This window comes from Physeter macrocephalus, chromosome 14 (genome assembly GCF_002837175.3).
Source record: "Physeter macrocephalus isolate SW-GA chromosome 14, ASM283717v5, whole genome shotgun sequence".
NCBI lineage: Eukaryota > Metazoa > Chordata > Mammalia > Artiodactyla > Physeteridae > Physeter > Physeter macrocephalus.
This window is the reverse complement of record NC_041227.1, coordinates 62790440-62805938: the sequence shown is the minus strand read 5'-3', so window position 1 is coordinate 62805938 and position 15499 is coordinate 62790440. Positions and strand designations below refer to the sequence as shown.

The 15499-nt window shown below is 42.8% G+C and overlaps 1 protein-coding gene across 2 annotated transcripts in view; it reads right to left on the bottom strand.

The window, feature by feature from the left end:
• METTL9 (methyltransferase 9, His-X-His N1(pi)-histidine) overlaps positions 1-8678 on the bottom strand; it is a 47000-nt gene extending 38322 nt beyond the window's left edge. For both annotated transcript variants that reach the window (XM_007103120.4, XM_007103121.4), the window contains exon 1: positions 8151-8678. In XM_007103120.4, the coding sequence (XP_007103182.3) occupies positions 8151-8663 (513 nt within the window). In that variant the 5' untranslated portion in view covers positions 8664-8678. The remainder of the gene's footprint in view (positions 1-8150) is intronic.
• Between the last annotated feature and the right edge of the window lie 6821 nt (positions 8679-15499).

Below are 15499 nucleotides of genomic sequence, written 5' to 3'. Positions count from 1 at the left end.
CGCAACGGGAGAGGCCACAACAGTGAGAGGCCCGCGTACCGCAAAAAAAAAAAAAAAAGCAAATTTCAAATGCAAATCTAATCATGTCAATACCCTGCTTCAGTGAAGTCTTAAGATAATATCCAAAATACTTAATATGGCTTACAAGGCCCTACAGGATTTGTCCATTCTGTGTCCACAGCCTCACCTCACGACACTCCCTACCAATCCATAACACCCAGCCACTCATTATGTCACAACACTGTACCCTTCTTTCTTTTTCTGGAAGGCTCCTTTCCCAAGGCTGTTTCGCATGGTATTTGCTGTCTCCTACATTTCCCACCACCCCAACTGACCTAAGCCTAAATATTTCTTCAAGTAAGTTTCCCTTGAACTTCCAGACTAGGATGGATCCCCTGTTCTAATACTCTCTCACATCTCCCAAGTCTCCTCAGTAACATTTATAACCACTGAACTGAATACCTGTATATAATTGCATGTCCAGTGTCTATCTTCCCAGGTAGACAGAAAGCTCCATAAAAGGTCAGGGACAATGACTGACTTCAGTGACTGCCACAGATACAGATGAACAATAAATGTTCATCTGTTTAACAATTATTGTTAAAAATCACAGGTAGTCTAACAGATAAAATTTAGAGTTTCTAGTAAAATCCTGGAGACAACACAAGGATAACCATGGAGACAGGTGTCACTGGGTTTCATCAATTTCTGAAACTTCAAGGTTTTTGCAAGGCCTTGCTTAAACACTCAATTCTGTAAATAGTGGTTAAGCTACCCACCCACCACAAAACTGCCTTAGCAGAGCAAGCAATGAAGGAACACACTGAGTGCCTATCTTGTGCCAGGCACCTGGCAAAGCACTTCACATTTCATTTCCCACCTTATAGCTCCTGAATAAATAGGAAGCCTGGGGTTTCTGAGCACTCCCAGCTGATTCAAGCTCCTGTTCTAGGTGCATGTGGTTTTTTTATGAGTTTCTTTCAAAGAAGCTTCTCTTTGCTTCAGTCTACCCAGTGTATCTGTCTGAGAAAGCAGAACTATTCTGCCCAGTTAGACTGACTAAATGTGTCTAAAGATAATCTGATCTAGATAGCAACTAAATCACACTAGGCCAGGGTTTCTCAACCTCAGCACTACTGACATTTGGAGCTAGACAATCCTTGCTATGGGGGCTGCCTTGTGCACTGTAGGATGTTTAGCAGCATCCTTAGCCAGTACCCTTTAGATGCCAGTAGCACCCTCCAGTCATGACAACCCAAAATGTCCTAGACATTGCCAAGTGTCCCTGAAGGTACAAAATCACCACTGCTTAAGAACCCCTAAATGGGCTTACCCAGAAAATTTCATTAGCATTTCCTAACCATCCCAGCTCAAAAGTGGTCTAGGGAAAATTAAAGATGGACTCACTGGCCTCCAGGAACTTACATTCCAGAGGAGAGAAAAAATCGGAAACCCAGAGAAACAAGTAATGTCATCGTGATCTTGGCCAGGACCTTCAGGCCTTAAATACGTAGTCACCTTGCCCTTAAGATGTTGACAGAAAGTCAGTGCAGGAGCCCATGCAACCATGTGGCAGTCCCCCTGGAGTTACCTCTCTCCAGACAACCCAGCATAAACGAAAAGCTGTAATGAGCTCTCACTAAGTGGCCTGTCTGTAGGCTTCTGCACATGTTCAAGCAGGTGAGTTCTTTGAACGTGTGCTCCTCAAAGACTACAGAGACAAATGTGCACAGGCAAGAACAAAGTATCATGCCCGTTAAAGGTTCACATTGGAAGGACTGTGTGCCAGCCCTACTGTAGGGCTGTACTCCTCAGTTGGAGACCACAGAGTCTGACAAAGCATCTTATGAGCTAGCATCTTCCTGTAAAGTTTGCTTGAATTTTGTTCAATGGAAATAAGTAAGGAAATCTTTGAAATAACAAAGTCTAATCAAGCCAGAGTTATGCCATGCAGTCATCTGCTGATGCCAAGTGTGAAATAGGATGTGATAACTAAACATAACGTCTTCTAAAAGAGGTTACAGTAAATAGCAATGTTCTCCCTACTAGCAACAAGACTGTAGAGATACTAATAATTAGCCAAACAATAAATACCCAAATCAGGTAGACATGACACAGTATCAGCTAATCAACATAATGAAGTATTAAGTCATGTCTTAAAGATTTCATTAAGGCCATGGAAATCTCCTCATCTTTATATAATCTTGTTTGAGGAATCATTCCTTTAAAGTAGAAATGCAATTTTCCTATAGAATTATATCTGCTTATCAGACTGAGGGATACAGTTAAAAGTTTTTCTGAAATTATTTTTTTGAGTTCCTCAACTAGTCAAACACGTGCTATATAATAGTCTTTTCTTCCAAAATACAAAGGACTTGAGCACATTAGTAAAATTAGAATTAGAAAGTTATTTTTAAAAACAAACTTCCTGATTTTAATAAAAAATAAATATTTGGTCTTTATCGCCAGTTCCCAGCACAGAGCTCCTAAAAACCTTAGAGAAACTCAGGAGTGATAAAACACCTTTTGTATGCTCATGAGATGACCAGGAGGGCAGGGTGGAACTTGCAGCCCCACCACTAACATCCAGGGAGAGGAGAGAAGCTAGAGATGGAGTTCAATCACCAAAGGCCAAAGATTTCATCAGTCATGCCTTGGTAATGAAACCTCCATAAAACTCCTAAAAGACAGGGTTCTGGGTGCTTCCAGGTGGCTGACCACATTGATATGCTGGGAGGGTGGCTTACCTGGACAGGGCACGGGAGGCTCTGTGCCACCCTCTCCAACCCCCTAACCCCTTGCCCTATGCATCTGTTCCACTTGGCTGTTCCTGAGTTGTATCCTCTATAATAAACCATAAGCAGAAGTAAAGTGTTTTCCTAAGCTCTGTGAGTCATTCCAGCAAGTTATCTAACCTGATGGGGGTTGTGGAAACCACGGAATTTATAAACAAGTCAGACAGAAGCATGGGTAGACTGTGGACCCTCAACTTGTAGCTGGCATGTGAAGTGAGGGCAGTCTTGCAGGAAGGAGCCCTTAAGTCTCTGGGCTGTTAACTCCGGGTAGTGTCAAACAGAAGTGAATTGTAGAACACCTAGTTAGTGTCAGAGAATTGGTTGGTGTCACAAGAAGGACACCACAGGTAAGATTATTTTTTTTTCAATGTTGAACTTGACCTAAGCATGCACAAACCGGATGAAAGCCAGAACTTCAAGCACTTGTCCCATCTTTATCTAACCCACAAACTGCAAGAACAACTTGTGTTTTTGCACACAGCTACATAATTTCAATGTCTACACAGACGTCCACTAGAATGGGGACAGTCTGCCATTAAGAAGGCAGTCTACTTTCACAGCCCCTCAGACAGCAAGGATTCCTAGGAGAGACACCATGAAACAGTGGGAAAAGCCTGGGCCTTGAAACCAGACAGAGCGGGGTTTCAAAATCCAACTCTGCCATCTATTAACTGTGCTCTGGGGCAAGTTTCATTGCTCAGCCTCAATCTTCTGTCTGTAAAATGGGGATATACCACATCCAAGAGTTGTTATGAGGATTAGAGAGGATAATATATTTAAAGTACCTGACACTTAATAGAAGCACAATAACTTGATTTTCTTTCCCTTCCTGTCCAAGGTCCGCAAAAGCCAGTCAGAGAACTGAAGTTCAAGCGAATGCCCCAAAACCACACTGTAGGTCTGGGCACCCAGCCATTCTCAAAAGAAATGAGTAACCAAAGACCTGAGATATTCAGTACCACTAAAAACAACCAGAAAGGCTCCACTGACAGGGTCCAGCAGAATCTTTTCTACTACAGCAGGTGGTAAGACCAAGCCTGATGACATTGACCTTGACAGCTAAGGATTCAAAAATCACATTCTCAGTTCTACAATGCAATCATGTCAGTCCAGGCATTTAATCATTGACATCTTGTGTATAAGTACAACTTAGGAGGAGATATTCAAATCATTCATTCTTTTTCTACAAATGACACAAACCTAAACCAGCAACCTCTTTATGCGAGATTTCAAAGTGCAGAGTAACAAGGCACCTTCACGTCCATGGAGGGAAACAACTTATACAGATTAGATTAAATTGCTTCAGCTCTGATTTAATGAATATATTACTGGCAATCTTTATTTCAAATACTCACTCACTGTTTGTATTGTACAATCCTAAGATTTTAACAATGCTTCAGAGGGTCTAAAAAACTCTTTTACTGGAAGTACCAGGGTCCCCTAGGGCACCTTCAGAGGGGAACATAAAGGCCTCTGGTACATCCAGAAGAACAGAGCATCCCCGTGTTCTGTAAAACTGAAGCAAACACTTGTTTAGGGTTTCAACACAGGTTATAAGGAAGGAAAGAAACCCTTTTCAAAATCTCTTTGGTATTCGGCTGCAAAGGCCTCCAGACTTTCAAAGGCAGTTCAAAGGAGGACACGAACCTATCCATCAGTGTCTGTCTGGCTAGCTGACTGACCCCTCTTAGCACTGATAACTCATGCCTGACTTGGGTCCACCTCCATAAGGTAACTGGGGAGTGAGGGGCAGCAGACAGAATCTGTCCTTTAGCATAACCTTTGATCTTTGGCTGTGATGTCCAAGTGTTTTTTCATTTGGAAAAAAATCCAAATCATTTCAATTCTATCTTAAATCCACCACTGCTTATGGCAAAGCACAGTTCAAGTTTATATAAGAAGATGAAAAAATAAAATGTCAGATATACATATTTGCAATTTTAAGTTACACCTTATTAACTCCAGAAAATGTTATCTGTGCTTTTAAAAAGACCTTGCAGTATGTCATCTGCAGAAATAGTCCTGGCCTCGTTCCAGGGAGTTCGATAAAAATTCTTTTTTCACTCCATCAATTGAGAAGCTGCTGAATAACTGTTATTATCAAGAACCTAGTTAGTGGGGCCTGAGAGTCCTTTAAGAGTTTCAGTAGCTCTTTAATAGTTGCATTAACTTTAAGTACTAGGTGCAATGCCTCAAAAAGACTAGATCCAAAGTTTTTGTTGTTATCTTCTTTGTAAGTTCCGGGTCGGCCAATATTGAAAAGTCACATATCTAGTTTCTCACTGTCTGCCTCAATTTCTTCCCAGTAAGTCAAACTACCCACCTTGCAATCTGTGATTAACAATGTGCTGCTTAAAAAAAAAAAAAAAAAAAAAAAAAAAAAGAATGTGCTGCTGATTAAGGAAGCTGGAAATTTTCTCTGGAGGAAACTCTTTTTTCTGTAAAGGGCCAGACAGTAAATATTCTAGGCTTGCAGGTCATAAAGTAGCAACCATGCAACTGTGCCAATGTATCTGGAAGCTCTCACAGATGATAGGTAAACAAATTTGGTGGCTCTGTTCTAACACAACTTTATTTGTGGATACTGAAATTTGAATTTCATGTAAGAAGATTTTCACATATTACAAAAGATTATATATTTTTTGCAACCATTTAAAAGTATAAAACTACTCTTACTTCACAGTCTGTACAAAAAAGTCAGTGAGCCCAATTTGGCATGCAAGCCATATCCATCCCTGCTCTGAGAGAAGCCCTCCCTTGCTTCTCGATTTCCCAAAGTGAAACATAAATCCCAGTTTTGAAGCTAGCACACCAAACCGAGTTATTAAAATAGTGCTGCGACTATAGTTTTAGAGCTGCTTTAGCTCAAAGGAGCCTTGCCTCTCAAGGCTATAGTAACCAAATACCTATTTTTAAAGAACAAACATTGCCCAAGGTCTCTCTTAAACACAGAATCTACCACCATAACTTCTTAATCAAAATAACCATAAGGAAAACTTGTGCTAAGTATGGCTCAATCAAATCCATAACCCCACTTTCATGCAACTGCAAAAGAACCAGATGTGGCTGGCTATGGAAGCCACATACTCAAATGAACACCAGAAGACCCAGTATGAACTATTAATTTGAAGGGAGAAAAAGCGTTTAGGGTTAAGTTACTTCACAACAACTAAGTTTATAAGGCAAACCCAGGATCCTGGAATATAAAGCAGATAACAAATCATCAACTCAGCCACGTTGCAGAGAGAACAGTCTCCTATTTCACTGTGGTTTCTATACATGTTTCTTTTGTTCATTTTAATCTTTATTCATGGACAATATTTTCATAATGTGAATGTATCAACTCAAAATAATGTCTGGATTGATTGTTCTAAGGAAAAGAGCCAATCTTCCCCTGTCCACCTAATATTCAGAAACCACCAGATTAGTCTTCACTTCAGAGAAATTAGCTGCCAAGCTGTCAGGTGCAACTGTTTAGAACACAGACATGTACACATGTACACACATACTTTAGTATCTCAGAAGCCTAATGAGGTATTACTTTTCCTTAGAACCTGGCAGAATCAACCTGATAAAGGTACACAATTAGAAGACATTCAGAGATATCTTGTTAGGACATATTCTGAGGCTATGTCTACAGCTATAATTCTACCTAGGCCCCATAAAAATCAAGTTACTTAAACAGTTTTTCAGTTTTATAATATGTCTATTTCTTTTATGAGCACTGAAAACATCAAGTGTACTGCAGTAGAGGTAATCACAAGTGTTGTAATAAACACCTACAGCCAAGAGACTCTACCATAATTCCATGTCAATGGAAATAAGCCTCCTTTTTATCCTACCCAGAAACTTATTTCTACCAACTGTTAAAAATGACATTTCTATTCATTGTTTTACACCATTTTCCATGTTCCTTACGGATATATGACATTTTGGTAACTACATTATCACTACAGTACAACTCTAAAAATGACTGATCAATTCGTAGCAAACAATGTGGTTTTACAAGTTAAGATCACCTACTAACTTTATGTGCACGCCTAACAATATCATAGGAGTGATTACCTAACAAAGTACAATAGCTGTGGGATGATAAATTTAAAATTTTTTATGGAAATTTATGATTTCTTTTAAAAATAGAAAAAGCCACTATAAATATTTTTTAAATAAAAACTAAATACTACTTCTCTGAATGAATAGCTTTATCTCCTTAGATAATTCTTTAGTTTCATTAGAACACATGAAATCAACTTCGGTGTAAACTCTGAACACCTGGCATAACAAGAAAAATAACATAGGAAAATGAGAAAACTATGAAAATTATGAGACACAAGATGGGGAGGAATTAGCTACTGCTCTCTGGGAAGGCAAAATGTACTATAAATGCTAGCTATTATAAACGAACACTCTGGCAGAGCTCAAAAGCCTCCTTGCAATCAACGTCATGTTAACCGCCAACTACATTATGGTCAAATATGAAATATCTCACTCTTAATTCTACAAATGCACATATTTAAGTGCCATAAAACTAAGCTAATGAAAAGCCTACCCAACGAGCCACACCACCATCGTTCACAGTGCACAACTACAACTTTTTAAAGAATTCACTCCTGCCCAGTTCTAATAACCCTTCCAGTAGAAGCTTGCATCATCTTTCTTATTATCACATCTCTGCGGTCAGATACCAAAATCAAAGTTTAAAGGCGATCTCTCTTTAGTAGCAGGGGAAGGTTCGATAGGATGGGAGTGACGACCTGTCAAACACATTTTTAAGTGCTTAGGGAATATGTCACCGGAACGAGCCCAGAGAGTTAAATGGCTCACGAAGCACGGTTAAATTTCTTTAGGACCTTTTGTACGTTCAGAAATTCAACCAGGCAAAAAGAGGCACCGGCTTTTCGGTGTGATTCTCGGAGCTGATGAAGGTTGTCCGGGGTAATGGGTTTGGTTCGGTCATCTAGCTCTCAGGCCCCGGTGTCAGATGGGTCCCCGTCGCCACACGCCGACCCCAAAGTTCCTCCGTCCCGCCGCCGGGAGCGGACGCCGAGGTGGCCGAGCGCCTGCAATCACCGCCGGGGACCCAGGAACAATGCGGGGCTCCAGGCCGCCCACGCCGGGGCCGGGGAGGGATAGGGGAGGCCGTCCGCCGCCCGCGCCGCGGAACAAAAGGAGTCGCCGGGCCGGGACCGAGCGCCCGGCCGGGAAGACGGGGGGAAACTTTGTGAGGGGCCGGGGCGGCGGGGCGAGGCCCGGGGGGGTCCTCTCGCCGCGACGCCCCGCACAATAGACAGGCTGAGCGCGGGAAGGTCGGGCCGCCACGGCCCCGCCCCGCCGGGCCCGGGTTCGGCCCAGTACCTGGTGGTTCTCCTTCCTGCCGCCCGCGGCGGCCGCCGCCGGCCCGCCGGGGCCGCTCGTCATGTTCACGTACAGGGAGCGGGTGAGCGGGCTCCGCAGGGTCCACATCCTCCGCGCCAGCCACACGGACGCCAGGCTCAGACACAGCCAGCCCGCGAGCAGTCTCATTGGGGGCCGCGGCCACTCGCTCGGATCACCGCCGGCGCCGGGGCAAGGAGGAGGACGCGCCACCGCCTCCAGCCGCCGCCGCCGCCGCCGCCGCCGCCCAGGATCGAGCCATCGCGCCCAACTCGCCCATCCAGCCCCTTCAGGGCCGAGGCGGGGGGTGGGGAGGAGCGGGCGGCGCACAGCCTTCCCGCCTCCCCCGTCCTCTCCGCCCCCGGAACGCCGCCGCCGCCGGCTCCAGTTTCCACCCGGAGCACATACGCACGGCTGCGGCGCGTTCTCTCCGAAGCGCGCTCCCTCCTCCCAATGAGCGGGCCGGCCAGGAGGTGGGACAAAGCGAGCGCGCATCCGCGTGGCGCGCGTCCCCGCCTCCCGTTTGGTCGCGGCTCCTTATAATGGCGGAAACGATTTTAAGACTTTTGGGCCAGTGGAGATAATTTCCAAGGCGGTACCTGAAGCCTCCCCGTCCCTCCAAGGTAGTGTCCGCTGTTCTTCTGGTCTTTCCTCGCCTTAGTCTTTGCCTCTGGGCCCCTCATTCACCCTCCCGGAGGGACTTTCACCAGGTTGTGCAGATTGACCCGCGGGTGACCCTCATCCCTTTCGTACCTTCGGACACTTGGACCAAGTCCTTGCCAGAGATGGAGACTGCCATTTCTTAACTGTTACTTGCTGAGCTGCGTGGCTTCCTATTTACATTTAGAGCCGACCAGCCAGACCCCCACCCCAAGGACCTCCACCCTGCTTCACAGGAGCTGCAAAGCGGACAGGAATCTAGGGGGGAAGAGATACCACCAACCCCTCCTCACCTGCCCGCCCAGTTCCCCAAGCCTGGCCGGTTGCTGGCTCCCTGTTTCTAAGAGGCATCGGTGAAAGCTCTGCCTTTGTTGGAAGTTGCTGCAGCTGGGGCATCTGCAAAGTAATGTTTTGGTGTGTTGATGACCCTGTCCAAGAATGAAGACCCCAAATTAGAGTCCCTGGCTGCTTGTTTCCTTGAACTAACAAACGGAAGTTGGACCCAGCACTCTTAAAGCCAGCTAAGGTTTGGGAGCAGTATTTACCCAAATGTTTCTTTGATCATTTATAGAACGGGAAGACCTAGCAGCGTTTCAAAACTGAAAGGTTACACTGTGTTCCTGTGTCTGAAGTTCTTCCTGCTGCCACCAAAGCTACAACTAAGGAGTAACATATTTCATGGGTCCTCTACCTTCACACCTTCCTAGGCTTGTTTAGAAAATGCTTTTAACTTCACTAGAAATAATGTAATACATTGTATTTTAGTTCAAAACAAAAGAAACCTTTCCGTTAACTCCATTAGTGCACTTCAGAGACTGTTATTTAATAGTGTTGTGATCCACTGCTGAGGAACTGTTGCTTATCCACAAACATTTTTATTAGCTTCTAAGACTCTCAGCTTGGCACCTTTCGCTAACAGGGCCATCTTGTTGCCAAATGTAACACAGGCTATAACAAACAAACAAGGAAGGGAGGGGAAAGGGGAAGGGTACTTTGTATTCTCTTTCCAGTATATTCCCTGTTTCCTGCCAAACCGCAAAGAGCCTGCATCTTACTAAATCTAGTTCAAACCTCTAGTGGTCCTGACCCAAATCATCAAAAAGGAACTATAGTAACAAGCTCAGATAATTCAGTTTGTTTGCCATGTCACCTCTCTCCACTGTCTCTTGGGATCAGTGTCACAGATAAAGCAGCTCTGTGCCAAAGAAAGCCTTCATGTTTTTAGAGGGGGTGAGTGGGGTGGGGGAGTGTAAAAGCAGCATGAACATATAAAATTACATATTTCATTTCTGCAAAGAAAGGAGACCAAAAGATAAGCCCGGCAACTATAGAGTAAGCCTGATGAGCTGAGAAGAAGCAACTAGGTGGCTGCTGTCGTCTAAAGGATTTGGGGTCCGTTGACCACCACGAAGCCTAGCATCTCAAAGGAGCAGATTTTCACTTTAGACCTGAGCAGGCGGCCTGGAAAAATAAATCACTCATGCATTTAAAATACTCCATAATCATCACAAAATATTCAAGTACATGTTATTTACTCTTAGCAAGCACAGGAAGAAACCAAAGCACAGCGTGAACAAATGATGTGCCTAAAGGTAGCAGAACAAATTCAATAGCAGACCTTTTCATAGAACCCAGTATCCCAGCTTGTCGTCCTTTGATCCATCTAAGAAGCCTTGCTGTCTCTCTCTTCTCAGAGAGCCTCCTGAATTACAAATGAGGAGGAAGGAAAACAGCAAGAGTAAATATACTAAGCAGAAGTTCAGATTGCCCTTGGGGACTGCCCCCTTCCTTCATCTACTAGAATGTCACTACTGTATATTAAAACCTCAGTTATCCATCACGGAGAGGGGAAGAGGCACAGCTAACACAAAAAGCCAAATAGCAGCCAATAGTCTTTCTAATGTGGCTTTGAAATGCAGTGATATTCAAAAGCTGGGCTCTGCTCAGTGCCCTTCTGACCCAGGCTCAGGTGTGTAGCTTGGGTCACAGCTCTGTGCACAGGCCCAAAATCTTGACTGGATGGATCATTTTCCTATCTAGAACTCTAGGCAGGGCACTTTTTGTTGTAATTGTTCTTATGAGCTACAAATTACGACACTGTCATGTTCTCTTTTCAGTTACAAAGAGAATCTATATAGAGAGAGCTGAATCTGTAGAGGACACAGAATGTGCCATCACTGTTGTTCATTGTCATCTCTTTGAAGAGGTAATGGACTAAAAAGAACTCATATAATCACATATTTTCACGGACTTAGATTCTTTTTATGCTTCTTAATATTTTGTAGAGTGTCAGAGAAAGGTGCACGTTTTCCCCAATGTATTCAATAGATGTTCCTTGTGGTTATTAAGCAATGAGCACCTCTAAAAAATAAAATTAGTAAATATATTCAACAATTATTTTTAATTAATAAATGTAAGGGATTTTTATCTGAACTTGGTTGATACAATCTCCCGCACATGCGATGACATCACTGTGGTCACTGATAAAGTCTAAGCTAAGGTGAAACTGCAAACAGGTTTAAAAAAAAAAAAAGTATAAAGTAGCAGAATTGAAAAAAAAATAAAGTATAAAGTAGCAGAATTGAACCAAGAGTCTGAAGACCTGGTTAGCAAATACAAGTAACACAATGTACTCTACTGGAAATCTCCTAATACTACTCATTAGCATAGTGGTTTATCCTCTGAGCTCTGAAAGAGACCACCTGGGTTTGAAGCCTGGCTCTACATTTCTTGATTTTGCACTTTAAGGCAAACAACTTGACCTCTCTAGGTCTTGGTCTCCTCATCTGTAAAAGAGAGGTAATAATAATGGTTACCTATCACATCATGGGGATGTGGTGAGGATTAAATTGTATATTCTAAATATAGAGGGCTTAGCATAGTGCCTCAACACATAGTAAGTTCTCAAAAAATGTTAATTTGCTCTTGCTTTCACTGTAACTTGGATAACTCAACCTCTTCTGAACCTCCCTTTTCTCATCTATAAACTGTGGGCCATGATTCTGAGTCGCTTAGTTCACAATATGTCTGTGAGAATCAGATGATCTGAAAGCTTCATAAACTGTAAAAACCAAGATTATCATAACGATGCTCATTCCTAATGCGACTGGTCTCTGCAAAGCTAACCTCCATAAAACATTCCCTTCGAGCCCACGATTATAGCTCCTCCTCATAATGTGTCTGTCTATTCCCACACCCCTTCCTGAGACTTTGAACTAGGAAGTGAGAATGAAAGTGGCTAAAAGGAACATGAAACACAAAACTATTTACGTAACATTCAAGCCTAGAATCACAAAATCAGGCAGCAAATTCAAGTTTATGTACTTGTCAGAGATACCTGTCTTCTTAGTAGGAAAACCTTTCCATCTCTGATGTATGAAACTCTTCCTGGCTGGCTCATCAGCATACCTCTGGGCCAGCCCCTGCATTTCACCTGCTTAGAACCTTCTGAACCCCACAGCTTCCCTCCCATGGCAATCTCATACCTGTTTCAATTTTTGTCAGAAATAATATTGGAAAGACAAAGAACTACCACTTTCACATAGGCAATAAAGATTTATTGAGTACATGCAAGACATCAGGCACTGGACTAAATGGAGAGGAAAGCACAATGACTTACAGAATGACTTACCCTCATAGAGCTTACTGTTTAGTAGGGAGGCAGACCTGTCCAAGTAATCACAAAATGAATAGTTAATTACAGTTTGCTGAGTGCTAGAAAAGAAGTGTACATTGTTAGGAGAACTTACAGCAGAGACCTGACCTCAGTGGAGGGCGGGGGCAGGAGGGCGGTTCAGGAAAAGCTGTCCTGAGGAAGTGTTGCTTTGTGGGTCTCATTTTGACATCTCCTTGCTAAGCTTGAGAGCTTCCAAGTTGCCCAAGTTCCTCTGGACTACAGGTGCACCTAGTGATTATGGGAGAAAATATGGGGTACCCCTGAGAGCCTTCTGGGCTGTGAGGAATCACGGTGGGCCACCTATGTACTTATGTTGTCCATGTACGCAGCTGCTTCTAGGATCTCTAAAAGAAATTTGCACATATAATAGTTTGATCCACGTAAAGGAATATATGGTTTTTTAATGTATATCTCTATACATATATTCTATATTTCAAGGTCTTCCTAGTAGCAGGTCTGAGTCAGAGCTCTGATAAAAGAGAAGGCTGTTGTTTTCATTCACTTTCTAGGGCATTTTCAAAGGTCCAAGATCTTTCATCTTGTTTCAAGTATATTTTCAAAACATCCCTATCCTTGGCCTCTTAATTGCTGTCTCCTGCATGTACGTGGGTTTGGTTCTGTGAATGGCTGCTTCCTCTCCACCCCAGCTCACTATGTAAGTTCATGGCACTGTGTTTTCATATACTTATTTTGAAACTATAAAGCCTTCTTATTTTGTGACTCTACAACTTTCAAACGTATGGTTTATATGAAGTACATGAAAAAAAATTGCATGATATGATGAGAAAGCTTTTTATTTTTTTTTTCTAGCTCAGCTTTTATTTATTTATTTATTTTTGGCTGTGTTGGGTCTTCGTTTCTGTGCGAGGGCTTTCTCTAGTTGCAGCAAGTGGGGGCCACTCTTCATGGTGGTGCGCGGGCCTCTTCGCTATCGCGGCCTCTCTTGTTACGGAGCACAGGCTCCCGACGCGCAGACTCACTAGTTGTGGCTCACGGGCCTAGTTGCTCCGCGGCATGTGGAATCTTCGCAGACCAGGGCTCGAACCCGTGTCCCCTGCTTTGGCAGGCAGAGTCTCAACCACTGAGCCACGAGGGAAGCCCCGAGAAAGCTTTTAACACTTAAAATCTAAATATTTTATGGTAGACAAAGCATGTATGTGTGTACATAAACGTAAGTATCTTAAATAGTTTGTATAACATAGCAGAGAACCACATCTCTGCTGGCATGAGAGAAGACCACTATTTTATCTTTGCACAACCACAAACTGGTCTGAAAATGAGGAAGAATACTTTTATGAAAGAGAATACTTGAGCAATCAATCACCCTGAAAATCAGACAGAATTAACTCCCTTCTCTGCTGAAAACTGATCGATTTTTTAATAGCCACAACTAATGTGAGTTTGTTTTGCAACTTAGCCTGGGATCTTCCTTAAGCTTACTGTGTGCATGAATCATTAAATCCAGGGGAAATGCATTTGGTTATTGGATAACCAAAACCTTAGATTGTGAGAACCCTGCAGTTGTTCCATACAGTTTCCTAAAATTGACAAAGTAAATACTGAAACCAGCTATTAAGTCCTTTTACAATAGAAGCTTTATTTCCATTTCATTAGATTTCTATGCTCAGGTCTTTCCAAAAAAGTTTTAGATATGACGGGGCAGGCACCAGAGGCCAGAAGCCTTTCCTCCACCACAGAGACTTTTGTTCTTAGCCAACAGAACTCAGATCCCACCATCCCCTCATGCCTCCCACTCCAGCCCTGGGGACATGGGTCAGGGAAGCCAACTTTGCTCAGGAACCTCACTAAAGTGAAGTATGGTATTTGTGAATGTAGAACAGGCTGTTCTCCCTCCAGGAATGGTCCGTTTTATAATCAGAACTATAAATGATATTGGAGCCAAATTTGATGCTTTTCAGATATCTTACAATTTAAACAAATTGTCTTAGGTTAGTTATATGCACTTTTTTTGCTTTCATAAGGAGACATATTTACAGATCATTTTCACCACATCTACAGTGCTCATCATGATTATTCAATAGAATAAGTCTCAGGAAAATAAATCTAAGTTGCTCCTGTAGGGTTTGATAGTACAATGGATTCATTTTTAGAACCTTCAACCCCCTGTTTGATTCATGGACTGGAATTTCTCCACTATTGTCTATAAATAGAAGCCCATGTCTATAAATACATGGGCATATTTTCATCTGGTAACACATCATATTTGAGGACATCTAATATGTGTTAGCTCTTTTATCCAGTTTGGAACATATGTCTGTTTGGACACAAGCATCAGGAATAAATTATATTTTTGACATATATGTTTAAGGATGTTTCAAGAAAAAAACTTTGTCAGGTTTTCTTGACATGGTAAGTGGTAACATGGAGTCAATCATAAAATTGCCTTCAAAAAACTTCTGAAACTAGGGAAATAAAATTGCTGAGAACCACACTTTTTGAAGCATGCACATAATGGATTAGAGCAAAGAGATGAAAAGTCAACTTTAAAATAAGGCAGGTCCCCAAGCCAAGACTTGACCACAAATTGACTGAAGGAAGGTAATAACATATTTTAGAATTAACAGCTCGTTGTGAGTGGAGGGTGGGGAGGATTGGGTCAGCCATAGTAAACGGAAAGGCAGACTGATTTCACAGTGGATCTCCACCACGAGCCCAGGAGACCAAAGCCTGGCCCATTTTGCTCAATGCAGCAGGTGCCTCTCTGTGTGGATGGAGACGGGTGCATCCATTTTATCAAGTGCCATGACATCATCCATTAACGTTATCCTGAATCGCCATGTCCCTCATTCTATGCCCACCATATCCCTTATATAGGATAAGGGATAGGGGGGAACACAACCATTTGTCCCATGGATAGTTTAGTGTCTCAGTATAGATTAAGATAGGTTTGGCGCTTTTTTTTTTTTTTTTGCATTGGTCTGTGAGTTTGATCCATGCTACTGTGCCTGTGAGAGATGATTCCATTCTCAATGTA